At 41.5% G+C, this 24804-nt stretch overlaps 1 protein-coding gene across 1 annotated transcript in view; it reads right to left on the reverse strand.

Moving 5' to 3' along the window:
- Nucleotides 1-24804, reverse strand: part of rapgef6 (Rap guanine nucleotide exchange factor (GEF) 6) — a gene marked incomplete in the record, with an annotated part of 127389 nt that overhangs the window by 72310 nt on the left and 30275 nt on the right. The window contains 5 exon segments of the mRNA XM_061085217.1: nt 1863-2009; nt 9307-9376; nt 19713-19796; nt 23050-23106; nt 23884-23954. Coding sequence (XP_060941200.1) covers nt 1863-2009; nt 9307-9376; nt 19713-19796; nt 23050-23106; nt 23884-23954 — 429 coding nt within the window.

Raw genomic sequence — 24804 nt, forward strand, 5'->3', positions numbered from 1 at the left:
TATTTCAAAGTGAACTCTTAGATCCCCCTGTAAATCTTTTTTAAATGTGGGGAAACTCAACGTTGGTACTGTGCTTACAACCAAAGCTCACCACGTGGTGAAAGAGAAATCATATCACAAAACATAATCACAACAAGTGGCATATACAGTCCCATCCAAATGAAAGGGACAACCTGAAAATAAAGCACTCAAGAGACGTTAAATACCCGTCTCCAGGTCTAGAATTCAAAACTTAGTGATTTGTCCTCCATGTGTTAACCAGTCAGTTGTTGCTCTCAGAATGCATCTGTTATTTCCAGTTTGCCCCCTTCCTGTCTGCCACCCACAGAGTCAGCAGTGTGTGTGTCTGTGTGTGGCAGCCTCAAAATGACCCGCTTTTCTTCACTGCCTGTTTCTAAACAACAGGTGCCTGAACCAGCAGTGACTCATATACACACATTAACACAAAGATGGCCGAGAAAAAGCCTGATAGACGTGGAAAAATCCAGTAAGACAACTGGGGGCACAGCAGAGATAGACAATCTTGTGATGAAAGTTTGATTTTGTGCTTCCTCCAATCTGATTGTTGACATAATCCTGAGGACGAGACGCAGGCAGAAACATGAAATGGAAAGAAAGACCGAGAGACACAGTCATAATTTTGTGCTGAAAACTTTGTGTGTGTGTGTGTGTGTGTGTGTGTGTAGAGTGACATTGTAAAATGACAGCATAGACTTTTAATCTCTATTCTCATTTAATAAAGTAAAAGTGAGAATGTCGAGGGCCCTATTCAGTCACTTAACAATGACAAAGCTTTCTTTCATTCGCTCTGCTGTCCCTTCTTGCTACATTTTAACGCAGGACTATAGTAATTCTCTGCATTTCCATGGCCTTTGCACTGCTCCACTTGTTTTTCTACCTGCGTCTACGGAGCACTGCTGCGCTAGCACATCGGAGTGGTTGGCCTTTTCATAATAAATGCAGTCGTCGAGAAGAATGTGGTGGGATTCGGCAACGCTGAGGGCTAGAAATGTAATTTAAAAAAGTGGAACAATCACCAGGAGACTCCGGAGTCAGGTAGGGGGGGCAGAGGACACTTTAAACCCCCCCATTAAGCCCCTTTGTAGCGCCCAAGGGAGCTTTGCATGTGCCGGGGAAAGTGTCTGTGTGAGGGAGGTGCTGAAGTTTGTGTGTGTGTGTGTGTGTGTGTCGGGGGGGTTGGGTGTTTGTGTGTGTGTGCGCTAGAACCAAAGCGTGGCTCCTGGTGATTAGTAATTGCAACTGACACACTGCTGGCCCAGTGATCCTATCAGAGGGAGGGGAAACTCGACCTCACACAAAACGACACACACACACACACTCAGTTTTGATACTTTCCTCACTCAGACTTTCTTTTGAGAAATCCCACAGAATCAAGTGGTCTCACGAGAGACAGAGATTGTGTCTCCCTACAATATTACCTTCATATTGTTTTTTAAAATGTACGTGACATTGTAATATTTTCTGCATTGAAACCCTCTATGAAAAAGGCAGCAGTGCTTTTTCAACCTTTTCTTCGTATATTTAATTAAACAGAAAATACACACCTTAAATAGATGTTGTACTAAATATCATAGAAAGTAGAAGGATTTGACAAATAAAAGCTGAGGACACTTTCCAACTTACGTGTTATGCCTCTGAAAGCATTCAATAGTCAGAAAAAGACCATGCATGTTCAGTAAAAGAAATCACATGTTCAGGGGGAAGCTCAAACTGTGGAAGCCTTGTTCTACCATAATCGATTCATGTTGAAACGCCAATTTCCCTGAACAACTGCTTTCAATATGTAAATACTACAGAGCTAGCTTTAGCCTGTGCTGTTTGTGAAGGTCTTATACTCTTACCGTGTTGTAGCTGGCGGGCTCTTGGCCGTCAGTGATGAGTTCCCTCTCTCCCCGGGGGTTGACCCTCCTGAAGCGGCGTCTGGACCTCCGCTGGGACCCTTCTCTCTGCAGAAAACTGTCGGCGTCCCCCTCACTGCCGTTATCCACCTGCAATACAGAGTCGACAGCTTCCTCAGAATTGCAGCTTCTGAGGGATTCGCAGCCACAAGCGTCGGGTGTGTGAGGACAGCTGGAGGACCGACCCTCACAGTTTGACACCTCAGAGCAGGGCTCGGAGGTGCTGCGTTTTACTAATTCAGACTTTTGGGTCTCAGGAACCAAAGTCAGATTTGTACATTCCAAGTTCTGGGTCTCAGTTTCTGATTTCTGTCTCTTATAATCCAAATTCTGTGTCTTCGCTTCTGAGTTCTTTAAGTCTGAGCTGTGATCCTTGAAAGCGTTCTCTTCCTTTTTCTGAGTTTCGGCTTCATGCTCTGGACCTTCTGAGATCTGGCCCGGCTCTTCCACAGGCTCCTGGTTGAACATCCAGTTCTTCCATAACACAGAGAGCCTGTGCCAGCGGAGCACACTCATCCTGAGGCACAGACGGCACCAGAGCAACACATAAAAGCAGGAAATACCACAAGACTGGAGGAAAAAAAAATGAAAGGAAACGCGCTGAAAAACAAGTGCTTGGTCCAAATGTTAAAAAAAGGTCCAAAATCCTGAGGGATGTCGAAACAATTACATCCCGTGGGGCAAGAATCCAGAAAAACTAAGAAAAGAACTGAATTAATTGAGCAAACAAATGAGGACCAACATTGAGACAGAAATAACGATGGTTTCTTCTCCGTCTTTGTCTTCGATTTGACGAGAGTTGTCTCCCTCTGAGGGCTGGACAGTTCAAGACGGAGTTCAGCTGCTCAACACGTTGCATACTCGCAGAGTTACTCACATGATTGTGATTCTTTCTCTCTCGCTGTCTGACACGCGCACAGAGCATACACTGAGCCCACAGTTTCCTGGAGGAAATCGTAAATACACAAATATCCTCACAAGGCAGAGAAGAAAAAAACAGCACAGCACACAGATTCCAACCATACAATTCATTCCCCGTAGTTATTTTGTTTTGTTACGCTCTGTGGTTGAAGGAGGAATTTGTTTTCTTTCCCAATTGCATAATGTTAAGAGAGTCAATGGTCTTATTGTGAAGATAATGACGATACCTTAAAAAATGTAAACATGTTACACAACTATTCTTTGTTATTAAAAGTGTTTTATTGGTTTTACTAAGATAAACATATGTTTTATTCTGCTTTAAACTGTCTTTTATTCTCTTATGTATAGTATTTTATTCCTGTGGAATGTTGCATCAATAATATTCTTATATAGACGATATATAAAGGTTCAAATTTTTGATCGACTCTTTTTTTGTTGCTTTTTTGCCACCATGTGTCAGAAGATAAAAGCCACAGGAAAGCCAACGGTCAATTCTCACGACAGGACCACTGACATAAATAACACTGTTTTTACAGTTACCTCAAATGGATGGGCAGGATTTTGGTGTGAATTTCTCAAACATTTCAGTCTTTTAGCTCTTTTGAACTAACAATGTGATAATGTAAATCTCGACAGACCCTTCACAACGTCTGCTTAATGAATTTGAATAACTTCCCTCGGACCCCAAAGCAAAGAAAACCCTTTGAAGTAACCCATCATCCCCATCTTCTGTCATCCTACAGAGGTATTTTTGATGTATTTATTTATATATGAAAATATGAACTGTCTTTGTCATATGCTTCTGATCTTTATAACCCATCTTATTACACCATGTGTTGTGCTTTGAAGCCAAAGACAAAGTGGACTGTAAAGATGTATAAAGATTGTATGAAAGCATGAGATTCCATCAACACCCTGAAGGCCAAGAGCTAAAACATGTTTATTTCTCTCTACTTCTGTGGTTTATCAATCTATCTCTCCATCTATCTATTTAAGAGTTATATACAGTACCGTACTTATTTGTTAGTGGTGTACCCAACAGCCTGAAACTAACAAAGACAACAAACTGCCTAAGTTGGCACTCAACATCCGCAATGGGCTGATAGACTCCGTACAGAGAAACAACGTTGTGTGAGTTCTGCTGTAATATACTGAACAGAACAATTACTACATTGTGGGTAGTCTCGCTGCCATGGACTCTGAAACAACTGCATGAGGGACAGTGCAGCTATAAAACACCAAATAACAGTTGTAAAAGGGGTATATCGATGTGTCCGTCCTCACTGGAAAAAGTGTCATCTTGCTTCCTTTTAATGAGCCTCATGAGACCGACAGCCTGAAGGTAACACACAGGAAATTCTTGCGGGGGAAAGGTTGGAAATGTATCAGACCTTCATGTCTATCCTGTGACCATGTAACCGCCTACATGTCTCTCTGGCTGCCTGACTGGATATAACCCCCTCTCAACCCGTGACCACCAGTTCTCTTGTCCTGCATTTATGTACTCAACTGATTGTATGGATGGAAATCAAGTTCCAGTTTGGCCTGATCGCCTCAGGGCGGAAGTTGTAAAGATGTTTCCGACAGTTGCAAATTGCCAAAGAATTTCGTCAAACTTGTAACAAGAAGGAGTCATGGAGGGGGAGATAAATTTGTCCAAAGCGTGGCTTAATTTCACAAATTGACTGCACAATAGGGCTAGTTGTTATGTCAGTAAAATGGTTATTTTATGTAAGGATAGGCAGAAATGAGATCCCAGCAATGTGCTGAAACATCTTAAATTCTGAGAATGCTTTGTATTTTACCCAACCAAGCACCATGTGCTTTACTTAGGGTAAATATCAGAATGGGCTTATTTAGTGTTTGTATACATACAGGGATATTGAGACAGTTTAACTACAAATATATGCTTCTACTTGACGCCTATAGAAATAGACATATAGATTGGAAAAATAATAACTGAACCAATAAATTAAATAATGATGCAAGAAGAATAATTGAACAGGACTGGTGGATTGTCAAGACTGTACTGGCATGTGAAAGGAAAACCCTTTCAACACGGCCAGTATAGTAGCAAGGTGACTGGTATATTCTATATTATGATGACAATGTCACCCAGTAGCGCACATACCTCAACCGAGGCCCAGTCACCTTAATAAAACCATATTTAAATTCACTAGATCCAGTTTTTGACTCAACGCGCACACTCGATTGATCAGGAATCGTAGAATTGTTAAAGATCGGCCCAATAAGAAAAGGTTTCCTTAGTCCATCTAAATGTGCTTGTGTGACTAACTCCTCATCTATTTATCGGTCAGTTTACCTTCCTCTTTGTATATCTGATGGTTTGTCTGCAGGCCTGCATCAGCCCAGTCTGCTGACTTTTTTTTCTTTTCTCTATTCATTCATTTCCCACTATCCCTTCACTCCCCTCCATTCCCACCACACACAACCCCTCCCTATCTGTCTATGAATGTCAATCCTGTCCATCCTGTGACCAGAGTCATGACGACAGCCACGGATCACACTCCCTCCTTTATTCCCATGGCCCTGATTAGCTGATTGGCTGCAATGCAGTGCGGCTCGACCACAGTCCCTCTGCTCGTGTGTCTGTGCTTTCACCTCAGTGTGTTTGTGCTTCTCGTCATTTTGTGTGTTTTTCGTCCTTTCGGAAAAGACATGCCTCTGTTTTGTTTGTCTTTTTCTAGCTTATATCTGTCCAAGTTGACAGTTTGTTTTTCTGTTTACTCTAAGGAAAGTTCTGCTGAGTGACACCTGAGGATCACATGCTTCCACCAGCAAGCCGCCTCTACTCAGATTAATATTCATCATGCAATCACTCCTCAGCTAGAATTATGAGCATGTGAATCCCATTATTTTAACCTGGCATGCCTTCACATTTAAGTTCAAATCACCTTGCATACATACTGATGTTATTTAAAACAATCTCTCAAGATAAATAAAAACATATTTGGAAGGGCTGAAAAGAACTGCAATGATAGTTTTCATTATGAATTTCAGTGCAAAAAAAGTTGCATTCACCCGAAAATGACATTGTGTGTTCTGTCTGCCCACCAGTCTAAAGCTAATCTTGCTAAGTTAGCTAATGTTTATTGGCCACTTTTGAGACACGTTCATATGTGAAGAACCCGTATGTTCTTCGTAGCCGGAAATATACTCGTTGTTAACTACGCATGATGGCTGCCTCACGTATCTAATCCTACAGTCTATGATCCTACCTCCATGTGTAACGTCGGTTTTCTACGTCCTCGGAAATTAAAGCTACGCAGACGCCACTTGCAATATGCACCTGACCGGAAGGGGCAGTGTGGGCGGAAGTGAGTGAATGTGACCGGGTCACGGGTCGATGGGCGAAAAGAGCAGCGACAACAACGGAGGAAATTTTTTGAAGACAAGCTTATTGACCAAGTCCGCAATGTCCCGCTTACTAATATACAGATTAGTACGATTTTAGAAGTCGTGGAAACAAGTCCGGGACCGTTGTGTCCGTGCACCCCGGAGCGGTGACGGTGCGATGGCGTGTTTTGTCCCCCGATCATCAGACGCCTCAGCGGTTCCACTCAGACCAATCTTTCACTAACAATACGGTAAGTGTCTCCCTATCGATAACGTAGCAAAGCTGTCATCACAATGTTTAATATGTAAACGCCAGCAACAACTTGTAGGAGAAGTTTAGGAGCTAAAATGCTAAAAATGTTGCACCTGTCAGATATCAACATTCACATGGCGTGCCAGGTGTAAACATGAAACTGTGGTTCTAGATGTTAAATGAAGAGGACATCGGCTGCCATTCACCGACCCAGAAAACCTCAAATCCAAATAAAAAAGAAGCGAGCCAAGGAGATGGATGCCGTTGATGAAAGAGAGAATATATACAGCAGGTTTGGAAATTACATCACCGTGTTCCTTCAGGTGGCTGCCTCCACCTGATCCACAGAGACTGATGAAGGGGAATTCAGCAGCGTATACAATGTTATGAATAGACTCACAGGCACTGTACTAATAATAAGAAGAATATAGTGTTTGTGTTTCTGCAGTTTACTGTTATTGCACTCTGTTTGTTCTGCATGTCCATTGTCGAAGTCAGATTCAGCACATGCAGTATTTCAACAGTTGCATACTGACAGTGTTCCTGAGATTGTTGCTTGCTTTCGAGTCCAAAAGTCAGACACTATTGTTGTTGTTATTGTTTACGTTGTTGGCCAATCCTAATTTTAATACTGCACATGCATTTTTAATTTCCCAGGTGACTTACTGCATGCTTATTTAATGTGTATTTATTATTGGTAAAGGTGCTCATTTCAGGTGACAAGTATAAAGTCAAGCACTTTGTGGTTCTCAGGTGATGTACTGAATGTTTATTGAACTGTACTGTACCTGTAATGTTTACAGTAATTCAAATAAAAATGTAAGAGATGTATTGCAGCATCAGGCTTTTTTTCATTTTAACCAAAGTGTCCTGAAGAGATCCTGGATCCAATGTGTACAAATTAATTACAAATAAAGAGATACTAATCAAGTCAACTAGGCAAGTATGTGAACAACTACATTCATGACGCAGCTGGTTGTCGTGTTAAAACAGCAAGTACATCTCCAGCTTAAGGCTCTGATCAGCTGATGTATTTTATCAGTTTATCAGTTAACCCTAACCACCAACATCTATTTCTACTCCTCAAGGAGGACACACACAGATAATGGTTTACTATGGATACTGATATGTTTGATCACAATGATTTATTCCATCAGCCACAAACATGTTTCCTGAGGCAACTGCGTCAACTGAGCTGGTTTTCCTAGAATGACAAGCGTCACATTCACACAATCATACCTGGAAGATCATCACTAGCACCACTCTCTTTGCCTGTTTCACAGAAAGGGGGGGCAGTTTTAAGAATGAGTGCGTTGTTGAAAGGTTGCGTCACTATTATAACTTTTTTTCATTATGGGGGAAATTACGTTGTAATGTCCCTGAAACTGTTGGGGTGGGGTTTTCAGCCTCCACTGCTGTTGACTGGTCAAACACAAACCTCAGGGCTGTGACAATGTGAGTACACAGGCATAAAAATTACTGGAAGTTCAGCATTGATTTTTAAGCAAAAGAATTCCATCAAGTCATGACAGTGACATTCATTCTGTGTCACAGTCACAGTCCTTTAGACGTGATAGTCATGCAATGAGCACAGAAGACTGTTGGTTCCTGAGTTCTAATGCAGCAGATTTAGAATTCCTGGGTCTCTTTGATCCAAGGGTGTCATTGGTTGATGAGGGAAAAGTGACACTCATTTACTGATCAAAAGTTCTGTTCAAGATCTTTCTGCTTTTAATCTTAGGCTACTAGTTCCACATTATTTAATTGCTTAATTGTCTTTCTTTTTTTATCTTCCTTCACATGACAGTTACATGAGGACTAGATTGTGGAAACCTGACCTGAACCAATCAGCATCAGCACCTGACACGACCCGAAGAGTCGGGCTGGGTTCCAACACAAAAAAAAAACAGAACACTAATTTTGAATAGCTAATTTTCTCTCGGGCTCTGTTGGGTTTGGACAGAACATTGCGGTGTAAGCCACTTTCTAATGAGAACATCAATGTGACTTAAAGCTGCAAGCAGTGTTGAAAAGGCCCCTGCACCACCGTGCAATGTCGTCGGTATGGGCAGGATGTGAGGTCGTGGTGACAGCACTGTGCCAACCAACTAAGATATCATTATCTGATTGTATGGGTGACAATAGACCTGATGCTTATTGCGTATCAATTCCTGTTTCCACTATATGGAGCTACAGATCATGCACCAAACATGCATTTTGTTGCAGTAAAAAAACAGAGCATGAAAATTTCATGTACATGGAATGATGGATGTGACACTGCGCAGTAGGTGGCGCTGTTACTGAGTGTTGGTATGTTTCTCCTTGAGCAACAAGCTGACGTCAACTTGTCACAGAATTATTTATTACAGTGGTGGTTCGCTCCAAGCACAGCTCATTCTCTGAAAACAGTCAACTATGTTCTAGCTGATTTATAGTCTGGTTAAAATGCTATATAAATAAAAAGTATATTAAACTTTAGAGTATTTTATTTTCTAAATCCCCCTAGCTGGAATATTGCCACTATAAGTAAAATTATTTTGCTACAAATTCCCAGGCTGCCAATGACGTTAATTTAAATATGAATTTGAGGACAGAGACGCAAAGCATATGGAGTGAAAGGGGGGGAGCACAGACTGAAAGGCCAGAGATGAGGGAGACAGAGAAGAAGAGAGATGAAAGAAAGAGGAGAAAAGGGACGAACAGGAGCAGAGCAGAGGGGAGAAAAAAATCTAGCACAGACATCAAACGAAGATGGATAAAATGAATAAAATCAAAAGGGAGATGTAGAAGAGGTGGGAGGATAAAAAGGGAGGTGATTGGGAAGGAGACAAAGACAGAGAGAGTGTTTCTACTCACCACAATCATTTCTGACGGCTCCAAAGTGATGCATTCAAAGCCTCGTCTGCCACCCAGCTGCTTGCCAAAACTGTAGAGAACGCACACAAAACCACACAAAGAATAAGTGTTAAATCAGACACAACATGCCCTGTACGTTGAGAAATAAGAGACTTCTCGCAAATCGACAGCGGAGACGGACGCAGTCAATCACACTCGCACGCCCCCACAGATGAACACCAGCATCTACATGCTATTGAGTTAAATCCACTACATACATCCAAATCAAAAGTGTGATGTTGAGTGTTAAATGTGAAATAACAACAGGGGTGTGTAGATCATGTAGATACTGTACGTCTTTACATCAAATGAGATGGAACATGTTTAATGTTCTGTGTACAAATAGGTATCCGAGTTCCTGATGTAAATATCAAGTTGGCTACGAATTAAAATTAGTCAAGAAATCAGTCAGCTGTTCCTCCTCACACATGATAAAAACAATTACTGAGAATGAATATGAGGTAAAGCAGAAGAATAATACCCTGTGTTATGTATGGTTAATACTTATTTTGAGTATATTTAACTTTGATCATTCAGACCAGAACGTTCTCAGGTTAATACCCAAGTTGGTGTACTTGTTAACCCTATAAAAATAAATTGAGCAAATAACCTTTTAAAACAGACATCCTTGCAAATTAAAGGGGCAATCGCTTTAATAGCCGTTGCAGATAACACATTTTTAAAGTGCCCTCAAGAGACGCTTTTGTAAAAGTAATTCTTACAATATTTCATGCAGGAGTTTAAATGTTTACCACCATATTGTACAATATATAATACTTTATATCTGTAAAGTCCTGTGAGGCTGAGTGAGAGACATTAGGTGTATTGGCAAGAGAAGAGAGGATGTATGCAACAGAAACCAAAGACTGAGCTCCGGCATAGAACAGCGTCTGTAGGTATTAGAGCTGTGCAGCTGGTCCAGTAGTTTGTGGTGAAGGTCTAACCACCGAAAGACTGTGGATCAATAAGGCTTTGTGGTTGACACCTCAACATGACTCTATACAGTCCACAGAGACCAGAAACAAGTATCACTACTCAACCAACTGTGATGGCCATGAGTTAATGTTAACTCCTTTGAGTTAAAGGTGTTATATTTAAGTTATCTCTTCCACCAAATGGGTGTCTTTCTTCAGTCTTTGTTGCATTTATAAGAAAAAAGGGTTACAACAGGTCCTTTGAATATTATTTATTTAGGACAGACTGGACTCTTCAGTGACTTGAAAAAGACGATATGGTCCGACCAGCCCGAGGATAGTTGGTCAGCATGTGATAAATACTGCAGATATTAAGAGCATTGTTTTCGACTGCTTCCAGAATCCTGACATTTTTTAGAAGGGCTGTATGTGAGAATTTAAACATCCATGACATTTCAAGCAAAATGTCAAGATAATGTCAGAGTAAGCTAATTTGAGAATACAGGAACGTTTCTGGAAATTTCACAGCAAGCAAACTGTAAATGTTGAAGATGTTTCTAACACACTATGGACGCAAAACTTGAAGAATACAAATGTCTTAGGATGAAGAAGAGGTGTCATACACGTAGGAGAAGCAGACGAAGATGTTCACTTTTGAGAGCTTTTGGTGATAAGGGCCGACGTCGGTGTTAAAGTGCTGTGAACAAAACCAGTTGCTTTCTGCAGTGAAATCTATACAACACGTCCTGTCTTCTGTATCCTACCCAGGTGTCAGCCCTCCTCTGAATGTTCTGGAAACGTCCATGTTGTTTGAACATGTCTGACTCAGACCATCTCCTGCTGCGTTCTTCATATGTGAAAATGTCCAGACTCTTTCTGGAGTTCACGTCTGAATACAGCTTCAGTTTGCAGGCCTCACAGGTTCAGCTGCTGTCTGCTGGCTGTCGTTCGTCTCTGATGAGCGGGAGGAGAGCAGCTGATGCGGTGGTGAGACCACGCGGCTCAGTCTGCTCTTTTCTCGTCACATGGGGATTCTACATGACGTCAGCCAATCTTCTCTATACAGCCTCACTAATATGTAGCGTACAGAGGAAAAGCCATTTGGCTAAATTCTAAACAGATTGTTGATGATATGTTGATTAGTTTAAATGCGCGTGATTTCCTTTCCTAAATAGTAAGCATTTGACCTTTACACATTTTTGATCAACTTACTTTTAATTTATTGCTAAATGAAGTAAAAAAATTCAAATATAAGAGGCACAAGGTGATGTCTTCAATTTTCAAAATCCGAAATTAACCAAATGTAATAGCAGACATTTCTGATATATCAGAAGTTTTGTTTAAAAAAAGACTTAAACATCTAATCGATTATCGTATAAGTAACTGATCATTGTTAGTGTGATGCATAAGGGTCTCACCAGACAGTACAGCTACGTAACTAAATGCACATCTACACACATTTAAAACATCTTAAACACATGGTGTTTTAAATGTATTTGAATTTCCAGACACCTCTGAATATTTTCTCCCACTTTGAGTGTCTGTGCTTATGCATATGGTAATTATATATGTCTGTCTCCCATGAACTAAGTGTCAGAGTGTGAGAGATACCCCGTGTGAACAACTTTATCAGTGTGTGTGTGTGTGTGTGTGTGTGTGTGTGTGTGTGTGTGTGTGTGTGTGTGTGTGTGTGTGTGTGTGTGTGTGTGTGTGTGTGTGTGTGTGTGTGTGTGTGTGTGTGTGTGTGTGTGTGTGTGTGTGTGTGTGTGTGTGTGTGTGTGTGTGTGTGTGCTTGTGTGGTGATCCCAAGAACAGACTGCTCTGTGGACACGTCTCCCTTTGGCGTTGCTAAAAGTGGCGACTCAGCATTGTTTAAGGACTGGAGGAGCGGCTGGTTTTAATTATGGAAGCGTGCTGAACGAGGGGGGGAGCAAACTCTCACTTTCACATCTCCTCTCCGATGACTCTCACACGGTGCCTCCTTCCCTATATGGTTGTTTTTGCCTTTTGTTTATTTTTCTCTTCCAATTCCATCCCATCATTCCATTCAATCTATTTTTGTTGTCGCCTTACCCTACACTTTTTTGCATTTTTCATTGACTACTTGTAATTCTCCTTTCTGTTGTTCTTTTTCTTCCTTTGCCATGTCCTGTCCACTTAACCTTGCTCGCCTTTTACATTTTATTTGCTGCTTTTCGGTTGTCTTGCCCTCTCTCCTCATATCATATTCCATTCCCTTTCATCCTTTACTCTCTTTCTCTCGTCTTACTGATGGCCTTTCCTCTCTCTGAGCCAAAATAAAGAAGCAGTAGCAACCTTTCATCTCATCACATCCTTAATCACACATTCACACCAGTGCAGACACTGTTCTGACAATGTCAGCTTCTTGTTTCTAGGGCTCGGATGGAAGTGTGTCTTCATAATGTGTTATAAAAAACACGATGGACATAAGCAGTTTCTCTTCAGACAAAAGAAAGCTTGTGAAATAAATCGTGTGGTGCCTCACATTGATTTCGTTGAAAAGAAGTGAGATATCCAGAAACACTCTAACTCTATAAACGGATTCTGCAGGTGAACGTGAAGAATCTGTAGGTGAGGGGCATGATTTTTGGTCCGGATTTCTTCATGTTTGCGTTTCAACTATAGTTTGATCAATCACCTTTAAGAAGGTTTTGGTTGCCCACAGTTAAGTGTGGAGGGCAATCCAAAATGATAACAGAAAATCAGCTAAAATGTCACCTGTCCCTGTGTGTGTTTTGTGAGAGAAACGTTTCACTTGTGAAGTCTCGTTGAACAGTGTAAGGAAAACGAAAGACACAGTTTGGGCCCGGATAACTGCCACACCAACTCGGACATATTGTCCCAAGACTTCCTGAACGAGCGGGCAGAGGTTCACTTTTGAGCACCCGTCCTTGTCCATAGAGCATTACTGCTTCTTAGCAACACTGTTAAAGCTTAGAGGATTACAGCAGGTATTTTACAGTAAACTAAATTATTCAGTGAATGTAAAACATATTATTGGTTTCCCCTTTTCATAAAGTGCTATGTTTAGGTGAAACCAGGGACCGTAAAAGATATTAAGCCTTTTGAATTGATTTTTCTTATTTCGTTGTATAGCGCTGACAGAGGCACAAAAAGCATTCCAACCTCAAGTACTTAAATGAGGTGAATGGGTTTAAACACAATAATTATACCTTTGATACAAGGTGATTGCTTTTTAATCGTGGGATATTTTATTGCCCTTTAACTCTTAAGAAAAATTCCTGCCTCCCTACATTGAGGTCAGAGGCTAGTGTCAGCTGCAGAAAACATTCCTAGAGACGCGAAGAGGTTTACCGTCATCTGTCAGAGACACTTCAGTGAGGAAGATACGAGCGAGCACATGAGCCCAAGCAGCAGGTCCAACAGTTAGAATTCCCCACATTGTTACACCACAGGGTTCGGGTGACATTTGATTGTCTTGTCATTTGGGAAATGACCCGTTACCTATTTTTATGTTGGGGTCGATTGGTCTAATTAACAATTATCATCAAATAGTATGAGCTTTGATCAGAAAACCAACCTGAGAGACTGAATACATCGAACAAAATGTATATACACTATCTATACTCCAGCTCCCGGCAGAGCAGCAACACCAGGCGTAGTTTTTAAGGGGTTCCGGGTAGGAATGCAGTCTGCTGGGCTCCAGTTCTCGAGATCTCTCAGAGCCCTTAGCCTGGAGGTCAGCCCGACTCTGACAGATCTCTCCACACTCCACTGAGGCGAGAAGCATGGTCCCTGTCAGCGCAGCACAAAGCCTGCCAAGCTTGTCTCCGCCTGTATGTGAGTCCGTGTGTATGTGTTTACGTCTACCTTTCTAAGGACCAGTCTGAGTGTTAGACTTTAGGAGCCAGTCCTCACAGCTTAAAAAAGGCTGTTTGAGGGTTCAGGTTGGAATCTGTGTCCCACAGAGGTACTAAGACAAACCTCTAAAACCACTCGATGGCTAAACCTTCAGACTGGCAAAGAAAAAGGGGGTTTAGAGTTTCAGGATCTCATTAAACAAACACGCTGACCAACGCATTAAGCATAAATCATGGCTTGAGCGGAGAGAGTTTATACAACAAGCTTATTTATTCCTGCACAAAAATTCCCTGCTTATAATGCAAGTAGAGTTCCGGACATGTCCCTGTTGTAGTTGAAATTTCCCGGACTTCGACTGGCAGGGGTTAGTTTATATGTCTGCATGAAATAAAATAAGTTCTACTTTAAGTGAACATCAAAAAACAAAAACCTCTTATATCCTGGAGAAATACAGAAAAAACTCTATTGATCTGGTGTTCATTCAGTTCTGATATTCCACTATATGAATGTTCAGACGTGAGAATATTGTATTGATCAAGACATTATTGATGGAATGCCCTAAAACATCGTACAACAATATCAATTCAAAACCAGGCTGTAGGTTTGCATGATTCTCAGCACAAGTTGAGACAGGAAGCCTCTCGTTATGACTCATCTATTCACAATTCTCCCTCAGCCTGTTCCTGATTTTATCAATCAGCTGACTGTGTGGGCGTCCCGAGTAATCCAATTCGATTTCACCATAACGAGCCAATCACGTCATCTGTTCGCCTCGCTCTTACAGTCAGTCGTCATTTCAGCTATTCCCTGCGACACTCCTCCACCCCATTCACCTGCCGTCTTCATATCCAGAGCCATGGTTGAGTCCAAGAGAGTTCGCTTAGCATCTCATTCAGATCTTCAGCATTCTCTCCGTCCCATCAATCATCCCCATCAATGACTAATCACCTATTCTACACAGAGCCCAACCATCTTTCAATTGCAATATAAGTTTGTTAAACTGTCAACTGAAGTTTCTGCTGATTGAAATGGCCAAGCGTTGTTATGATTAAAATAATTCAGCATTTGTATTTCAAGACTACTGTACCATGTTGGCATCCTCACATCATTTTCAAGCTATCTTATTATTTCAAATCGCAGAAAAAGTGATACCTCGGGGGACAAACACATCCTTTTACCATTGATTAATGAGTCATCAGCTGCTCTAACCCCCGAGTATAATGTCTTTCCTTGGAATGGGTGGCCCTTCTCCCAGCATTGAAGCTAAGCCTGCACTGGATTTCAGCAGGTGAGGATTTCTCTGCTCTCTTTTCCTGCAGAAACAAGTTGTTGGCAGAGACGAGAACAGGTTCAGCCTTGGTCCAGTGACAGCTGCACCGCCCTGAGCAATAAACCGTGACAGCCGGGGCGCAGAAACTCAGGCCACACACACACCCTGAGGTGGCATAAGCCTGGAAAACCCAGTGACGTAACCAAATAGTAATAATAATACTGCAAATATTAAACTTGGCTTATAATTTTCAGGGCAATAAGGGTTGTTTATGCCCAGGTTTGCATGTTATAGCATTGCAGTATATACAACATGTTACAATATATTTTAGTTTTAATTTAATTGGAATCAAACCAAAGACCTGGTGAGGTGTGAGAAGGAAAATATAATTATAATCCCAAAATATGAATAGAAAATGTCAGTGTAACTTTTGTGTGGTGCTATGCTGTTATATATTTGCCACTACTGGAAATGATCAACAAACCTTTGGTTCAACAGCTGAGGAGGAATTCAAGTCAAGTGTTCAAGCGATGCAAAACTCTGGGAATGTGGTGCTTCAGGTTCTGGTGAAAGGCGATTGACAGAACTTCACAACTCAAAGCAGTAGTTACTTTACGTTACATCATCGTGATCACAAGGTAAACGTTTTCAATTTTTTTATGCTGCTTTAAAAAGGAAAATAAGCCACAAATGAATTATCCAATTTGTTCTTTGATCTGCAACAATCAAAAGACTTGTTCGTGCGACAGTAAGAGTTTCACCTTCAAACCGACAACAATATATAGACGATCCCGGCTAGTGTTATTTGTGAAGGGAGAGTTTCGGTCAGAAATCGAACCCACAGAGTAGCCGTGCCTATTTTCCACACGTATCCATGGGAATGATGACCAATAAGAAGGAAAAGAGAACTGCAGACCACAACCGGACACTATTCTCAGCTCACTCTGCTGCGCTTCCTCTTGGTTTTAGTGTTTGGTTGGCAAACACTGACCACTGTGACTCACATTTAGGAAGACTGGAGAGCTGGCCAACAGTCAGGAGTAGACAAGACCACCAGCGCACATAAGCTCATCAAAAACAGCCAGACAGACTCCAATACTAATGGCAGTGGGTCGTTCAAAAACATTACGGCACATTACGAAAGTGGGGGTGGGGATTGGGTAACAGGGGTAATTTAAAACTAGGAAATATCAGAGCAAAACAGAGAAACACCCACAGCTTAACTCTAATACAGTGAGTTTAAGTCTCCTCACAGCTTTGAGATTGATAACCAACTTCACTGATCGTTCATTCATAAATATTCTTTACTTTCTTGTAGCTCAGCCAGACAACCTGAGGAATCAGATAAGTGAACAACACAGTTGTCAATGTTTGACTTGAATGTGGAGCTTCAAGGAAGTTAAGCATTCAAACAAATACACCGTTAAACAATAAGACGATAACAATTCCTCCAGATGAAACAATAGCATGTAAATATATAACATGTGCTGTGGATATTGTGTTTGCATCCAAATCAAGCTTTGATTCCCATAATGTCCTCCTTCTCATCCGGTTTCTCTCACCCTTCACTGAACATTGAATCATTACTGACTTTAATCAAACCTCGCCAGTGCAAACATTTTGACCGAGACCATAAGTGAAAGAGTTTAACACAAAGTCAGTCTGCTTCTCTTTGAGATTATCAGAGCAGATGAAGACAGACAGCCGGGTGTGTGTTTTCGGAGCTGCGGGGCCGAGCAGTGTTAAGCTATGCTGCCACAGTGCCATGGGGAATTCCTGGTTATCGAGTTGGTTAAAAACGATGGCGGGCAGGAAATGGAGCATGCTGGGTTGAAGTAAGCGCAGGAGGAAAAAAAAAAAAAGAGTGGGAGAGACAGAGAGAGAGAGAGGGAGTTTTGAAAAATCTCAACTGAAGTCACAGTGATAGCGGCTGCAATCCCACAGCTACAGGATGGGAAGGAGTGTGACAAACTTGAGAAAAAGCTTCAGATCACTGACCAGGAACCGGAATGTTGGGGGTCCACTTCTTTGGAATCGTTTTAGGTGAAATGATATCCGGCATATTATCCACAAATAGGAGAGGAGAACATATAATATTCCAGTTAATCCAGGCTTAGATCCACGTGTTTGATGTACACTCCAGAAGAGAATGAACAAGTTAGAAGTGTCTTCAGAAAGCAGAAGTAAGTGACTGCCAGTCTTTTAGTTTGTCTTTAAGTGAGGGAGGAGTGTGAGTGTGTGTGTTCCCTCCCGCTCTGCTCTGTTCTGTCTGTCCGCTGGCTCCAGGGAGGTGTGTGCATGTGTGTGTCTGTGTGTGTTTGTGTGTGTGTAGCCTGCTCATTTCCTGCCTGGATGTGCTTCTGGGCTCCAGGCGGGCAGGCTGCTCAGGAACACATGGCCAGCCACTGTTCTGCCAGGGGTTCCGCATTCCCAACACACACACACACACGCACGTATACACACACACACACACACACGTATGCACAACATTCCCCTATTAGCTCCCTCTGTGACCCTTTCGAAGCCCCCCTGCTGTTACTAGTACTCATGTGCAGACACACACACACCCTCCAGTCCTTTGCAGGGCACTGACCCTCCCCCACCCCACTCTGTTATCTACTGACCTACACTGGAATGACACACACCCACACACACACCCACACCGAACTGCCCGGAGGTTATTGATACTTGGCCAACTACGATCCAGTCGGTCAGTTGGTGCTTTGTTTTGTTGGTGATAAACTGACAACTGACTTAACACCAGCTATTTCTCTCTCTTCATTCCCTAAACCTGTGGCCTGTAAATGATCTGTAATCAGTAAAAGCAACTGAACCAACTGTTGCATTATTTAAATCTTCCCAGTTTTGTCCAATCAGCTGACGTTTCTTATCAAACTTAACCAGCAGAGAGAAGGGAGGTGTCCAGCCTTTCAAATAAGGACACTTAGAGCACCAGTGTCCATTGAAACTAATTATTCAACAGTGACGCTGGGAAGTGTTCAAACACAAGACATTTAAAGTCATCACTCTGGGCTTTGGAAAACTGCTATGAACATTTTCACTTTTTGAAGGCTATTTACTCAAATGATAAGGAATTGGTTGTGTCCCTAAAATAGAAGCATTTTCCATATTAATAAATGTTCTGTACCTTATTCTCAGAATTATGGTCCTTGACATGCCAAAGTTTACAGACCTAAACTAATTTCTCAGTTTCATGATTAGTGTTCATGTTTGGTGTCATGTTCCTGTAAAGTGCTCCAGAATGTGCAATGACGTTCATTGACAATCTCAAGGGAACGTTGAAAGCAAAGAGCTGCTTCCTTCAACAGAAACACCATGACCAGCAGGAACCCTGGCAAGGTATTGTGGAGTTTGAGTCATCAGTCTCAATTCCTTACAAACACTCTCCAGCAGATGAAACTCTTGGCCAGGGGCTCATCTTTTATTTTTTTTGATTTAGACATATAAAAGCGCCAAAGGCATTTATATGTGCCTGCCCCCTCTTCCATCCCTGCAATGCTTCAGTTTCAGGTCGATACAACACCAGAGGAAAGATAAACATTGGTGCTGAACACCGACCGATTTCTGCCACAGCTTTTCCTGCTTACAACCAATTCCAGTGTTTAAACAGGTGCAACATCGCTATTTAAGGTATTTTCTGAGTCTTGTTTTTGTTTGCATTCTTGTGGGTTTGTGGAGGAGTGGGGGCTGATATTTCCTTATGATACTGGCTTACTAGCTCACAACATGCTCTGGATGAACCTCTGGAAAAATAAAGCTCCTCCCTCATCAATCAATAACAGTTAATTATTTGAATCAACATTGGCAAGATGACTTTTCTTTTCTTTCTGACTATTCTGACAACAGGATGGCTCCCAAAAAGTGAAGCCAAAATCATCTTAACCCCATTCATTGGCTGGCTGCAGCATAGGTCATAAGGCCAACCCCCTCCATGTTAGTGGATAGGACATGGACCAAAGTCAAAAGTCAAAATACATGTCAAATATACTTATAAGATGATTTTTGTCATTTTATGTGACACTGATTAACCCTTTGCAGACAATGGTTCCGAATTACGTCTTTGGCTAAAGATTACACCAAATGACTCTGGGATATTTGGGCATCATTTCTGGAAAGCATTTTCTATCTTTATATACAGTCTATGAAATATATACAACTTGTAAAAGCGGGTCCTTACTGCTCAGAGCATATCTGCCCTGGTATGGTTTATGGTATGCACCCAAAGAACTCGGCTATCAGGTCTGTGTTTTGATACCTTTCCCCTTTATGACTGTTTTCTTGTTACATATCAACACACAGACAGGCGTGCGATTACTTACCAGCACCTTGCCAGGTACATGTGCTCCTTGACGAAGACTGATCCAGAGAGCAGGATGTACCAACAGGTAGCGATGCTGTCTGGGCTGAGGAGAGACAGAACAGAACAGTGGTGTGAAACACTAACAGAGTAACACTGCAGTCTGTGCTTTACAACACCTAATGTGTCAGAAACACAGACAATGTTAACTTTCAATATCCCCATCCTTGCACTCGTGTTATATATCATGATTGTTAATTATTTGGTGTGTGCGTTTTTTTTAGTTTTCCAAAATGCCATGTTAGTTTAAATCTACATTTCATTAGGCTTCCTTTGCTTGTTTGCACTGAATCAAACAAGCTGGCGTATTGCCAACCCAGTGTGCAGACTCTGAGACGTGAAGTGTAACACAACAGCATCTGCGTGTGTCTCACAGTTCCAGCTATGATCCGGGTCTGGGACTTCACCTGCTGCTGGTATAATGGTGCAACAAAAAATGCCCTCCACTACCCTGTCAATACATTTTATATAGTGGGGCAACATTCCTGCCTCAAACAAGCTGTGTTAAAGGGACTAATGACACTCCGATAGACAATCTCACATTTTTTCCCGGAAACGTAAGTGGCAACGTCTATCATGAACGGTAGGTTGAGGTTATTTGACACCACCTTTGCGCGGGCTATAGACTGTGATCATACTAGGCTCACATGTGACAACTTTCTGAGATTGTGTAAGTTCAACTTTTACATGTGAGTGCCAGTTGATCATTAGGCTGCTTTGATGGACCTCGTGCACTCGTACTGTGAAAGACAGTGTGGTTAAAAGTAGTGTTTTCTCTTCTTCTCATCTTCCTGCACTCTCATCATCACTTGTGTCAGAGTCGGGAACTCTCGTTGGCTCTTCTATGCCACCAACTTTCATGATGACGATGATCCAGTGAAGAAGTGATACCTGTTTAAACCATAATAGTGAACACAGTGCCAAACACCAAAGCACCGAAACAGCCTAAGGAACAAACTTGCACTCGCACCAGAAAATGTAACTTGCAGACAAAACCGTTGCATATGTTCCTAATTTGTAGCGTAGTCTGGATCTCGGGCCATTTATTAACGATCACTCCGGGCTGCTCTCAGAGTCGGGCTCATGCAGTGCTTTATGGAAAGTTTAAAAGTCCCCTGAAGTTAAAACAAATCATTTATTGAGACCCCGGCCCTCCTCCCTTCCTCATTTCAAGTCTCAGCATAGCTCTGCTTACTCAGGCTTTTAACTGGTGCTCTGTTCCTTACCCACTGTATATCCTGCTCTATGTTTTATGTTTTTGCTGCAGATTCTTGGAGCCGACTTGGGGCTATTCTCTTCATCACGAATCTATATGTTTTGTGATGATGATGGATTCTAGTATGAGAAGTATCTCAAGTCTTTGAAAAATGCAGAAGTTATATGAAAAGAAATGAAGAGTGGGATCTCTAAATATTTGAAAGAAAATATAGTGCACATTCAACCTTTGAATCCCAAGTGATGCATTTTGCATTAGCAGAAACATGTTCCATGCCAAGCACTATAGAGCCATGATATAATGTAAGGTGCATAGAACCCATTAGCATGCAGCCATGCTAACAGGGCTGGAATAAACGGAACTGAGGGAGTCACTTAACCTGGTCTGTCATGATGCAACATGAAATTCTTACATCTGAAAATAAGATATATGATTGGTCACGTTATCTCATGTATTGTATCTATTTATACCCAGCACCAGTCGAATTATGCACACAATAAGCCTGGTGCATGAATCAGTAAAGAGTCAGGAAACAATCAAAGAGGTCAATCAGACACATGGATACAAAGCCTGGGAACATGCAGTGAGATGAGCAACACCCTCTTCTTGATAGCAACAGTGGATTTTCCATGTCCTATATGTGGAGCAATATTTTCTTAATGCATTTAACTATAAGGGCAGAGCTTTTTATAGGCACAAACTTTGCAAATTGGTAGGGGCGTTGCAACAGGGCAGGCAAAGCAGGCAATAGCCAGAGTAGAGAGGGGGTTGATAATGTTAGTGTGTGTATGTGTGAGATACTGATTAATTGTACATGGCAGGTGCTTTGTTCTGGGTTAAGGTACTAAAGACTGGCAAGAGAGGAAGTGTGTGTGCGTGCCTGCATGTGCATGTATGTCTGTGTGTGTGTGTGTGCGTTTATTGGATGGTAAATGAAACCACTGATTTTCTAATGTGATTCTAGCGAGGACTATAATACATCAACAGGACATATCTCACACTTCCTCCACATTTCAGCTGCCTTCATCCCTCTCCTACCTTCTTTCAAAACTCCCCTCACTTCATTTTCTCACCACGTCTCACCTCCCTCTCAACATTGCTATCCTTTCCTCCTTCCATTCTTTCCTCGCCTCGTTTGTCTCCTTCTCTGCACCCTCTTCTTATGTTGCTCCTTACTTCCCCTCATTTCCCCACCTTGTCTTCTCATCATCCCAACATCTATTGTCCTCACTTTTAAACAATCTCTACGGCCTTTCCTTCTGTGCCTATATTATTCCTCTGTCATCCCTCTTTTCATCCTTTACTCCCCCTTCCCTAGTGTTCCTTTAAATTCCCATCCTATATTATGATAAACCGGCGTCTTTCTGCCTCATTCACCTCAGTATCCATTTATTCACACCCTCTGACAGACAGGCAGAACATAAGGCAGGCAGGCTATCAGTGGGTCTGTCAACATTAGCGTCAGTTTTACATCAGTGTCCTCAACCCGACAGCTATAATATGCTCCAGAAAAATGGATCAAATGCACAAAAAAAACACCTACAGCACAAGACATGAGGTTCTAATGGGTTGTTCAAACATTTATCTGAGAAACAGCCCATAATGTGGATGATTTAACATCAGCCTTAATCCACATTTCTACTTAGAACATTTCTATCCATTCATTATCTGTGATGCTTATCCTTTGAGGGTGCCAGCTGACATACGGCGATAGTTCAATTTACATACTTGAACTAACCCCAATCTGCATGTGGCGGGACTGTGGATTACCCAGAAAAAACAAACGCAGACCCAAGCAAAATGAATATTCAAACCGAGAACCTTTTAACCTCTTTCTATATCTTAATTCTAAACTTTATGATGGATGTCAGAGGGTCAAAATAAAAGATTAAAAGTCACATACAGCTACCAATAACTGAGTCAGGACATTATGGACACAAACATGGGTAAATACTTTGAATTAAAATACAAAAAACATCTGTTTGATAAAACAACTCTAAGAAAAAGTTATTTTAATAAAGAGAGAGATGAAGTGCAGCAGAAAACAGAGCACTTCCTGCACATTGCGAGGACTTGTACTTACTAGAACAGGACGTGGTTAGCATCATGTCTCTCATATCTCCCTGAGGTGCACATCGACCTGAGAGAGAAAGATAAAGATGTTAACCTTTTCCCCTCCCAAAAAAAACCCAACATCCCCAATACATCTCTCTAGCTCTGACAATCCATCACACATCCATCCCAGACTTCTGAGAACAGCTCTTTCATTTTAGACACCATCATTACTGTCTGTCAGCTCCGAGTGTTAAGGTGACCCACTAAATATTTTCTGGCTGCAGCCCAACCAGCGTTTCACTTTCTTTGGTCTGAGCTGGGCCTGACTTTTGCAGTGTGTTTGAATTTTGGTCAAGTGAGCCCACGTTTTGCAAACACAAGTCAAATGCCCCCACGAGAACTCAATTTTGGCCACCGGGCAAAGGTTCACTATGACTTTCATTCTTATTATGAGAAACTGCCATCAATATCTAAAACCATCATTGTTATACAACCTGCCATCGTGGAATTATTTGTCAGGAGGGCTGATAACGATCTGCTTAACTGAACCAAACAAGCAAAAACCACATTCCTCACATGCCTGCCCTTCAAACAGAACATTTTAAACATGTATTGTGTGAATGCGTAACAACCACCTGAGCGGGAATGTCCTGTGAACAAAAGACAAAACGTGGAAAAATGAACCTCGAGCAAAAGGCACTTGAAAAAATTCCAATCGCTCTTAAAACCTGTTAGGGTAGGGTGTGCCTTATATAATTACTATTCACGCAGAAAGTTGGCCTATAGGCTATTCTAAAGTCAATCTGGTAAGCTGATTGTGTGATTGACTCATCTTTCAATAGCAGAAAAATAAAGACTTTACCTTAGCTGGTGTTCCCTGAGGTTCGAGAGGACGTCCATATGGTAGAGGTGTAAGTAGATGGTGTGAAGGTCCTGTAGGATGAAAAGATGAAGGAATTAATTCACTAGAACTAAGCTTGTCGACATCCATAACTCAACAGGAGAGACGGTTAAATAATGTCACATTCCCACAAGCACACAAATAAAAAAGGGAAAAGCTTTAGAAGGTCTATATACATCGGTGGATAGGACTCACTAGGATGATGTTTATAGGGTGAGAGCTGGGCATGGTTTGAGTATAAAATGTCTTATATCGACATATTAGCTGAAAAGTGTGAGTAAAAACATTGGCAATGTTACATAAGATATTTTTATCGAACCCCTATGATAGAGAAATGTAATAAGACTTGATATTTTAAAGTTTGACCATAAACTTTAGTGTAATTTAAATATAATGAAAAAGAAAGCACAAACAGACAAATATATAGACCTTGAATTAAAGAAATATTATTTATATTACTACAGTTTCACCCATTCACACAGTCCATCTATGTGCAACACCTTCTCTATCACATATCACTCACAGACTGACTGCAAAGGCATCAGGGGGAATTTGGGGTTCATTATTTCACAGAATGCAGGAGCTAGGGATCGAACCACCAACACCTTCTGGTTGATGTACGACCCTCTTACCTCCTGAGCCACAGAGGCCCAATCTAACAGACTTGATCGACTTATGATATGCGTAACACTGTGACCTCTGCTACTTGTGGGAAGCGATTTCAGAAATAAAGATTACTCCTTTTTCAAACAATAAACACATTATAAACGTGAGTTTGTAAAAACCTGAAAATCGCTGAGTTTGCTGCAGCATTTTGAAAATCAAAGCTTTTTAAAAGATTAGCTCATTGTTTTGAGTGTGTGGAACGTCTCAGCACCACGT

The sequence above is a fragment of the Limanda limanda genome, chromosome 14, assembly GCF_963576545.1.
Source record: "Limanda limanda chromosome 14, fLimLim1.1, whole genome shotgun sequence".
Taxonomy (NCBI): domain Eukaryota; kingdom Metazoa; phylum Chordata; class Actinopteri; order Pleuronectiformes; family Pleuronectidae; genus Limanda; species Limanda limanda.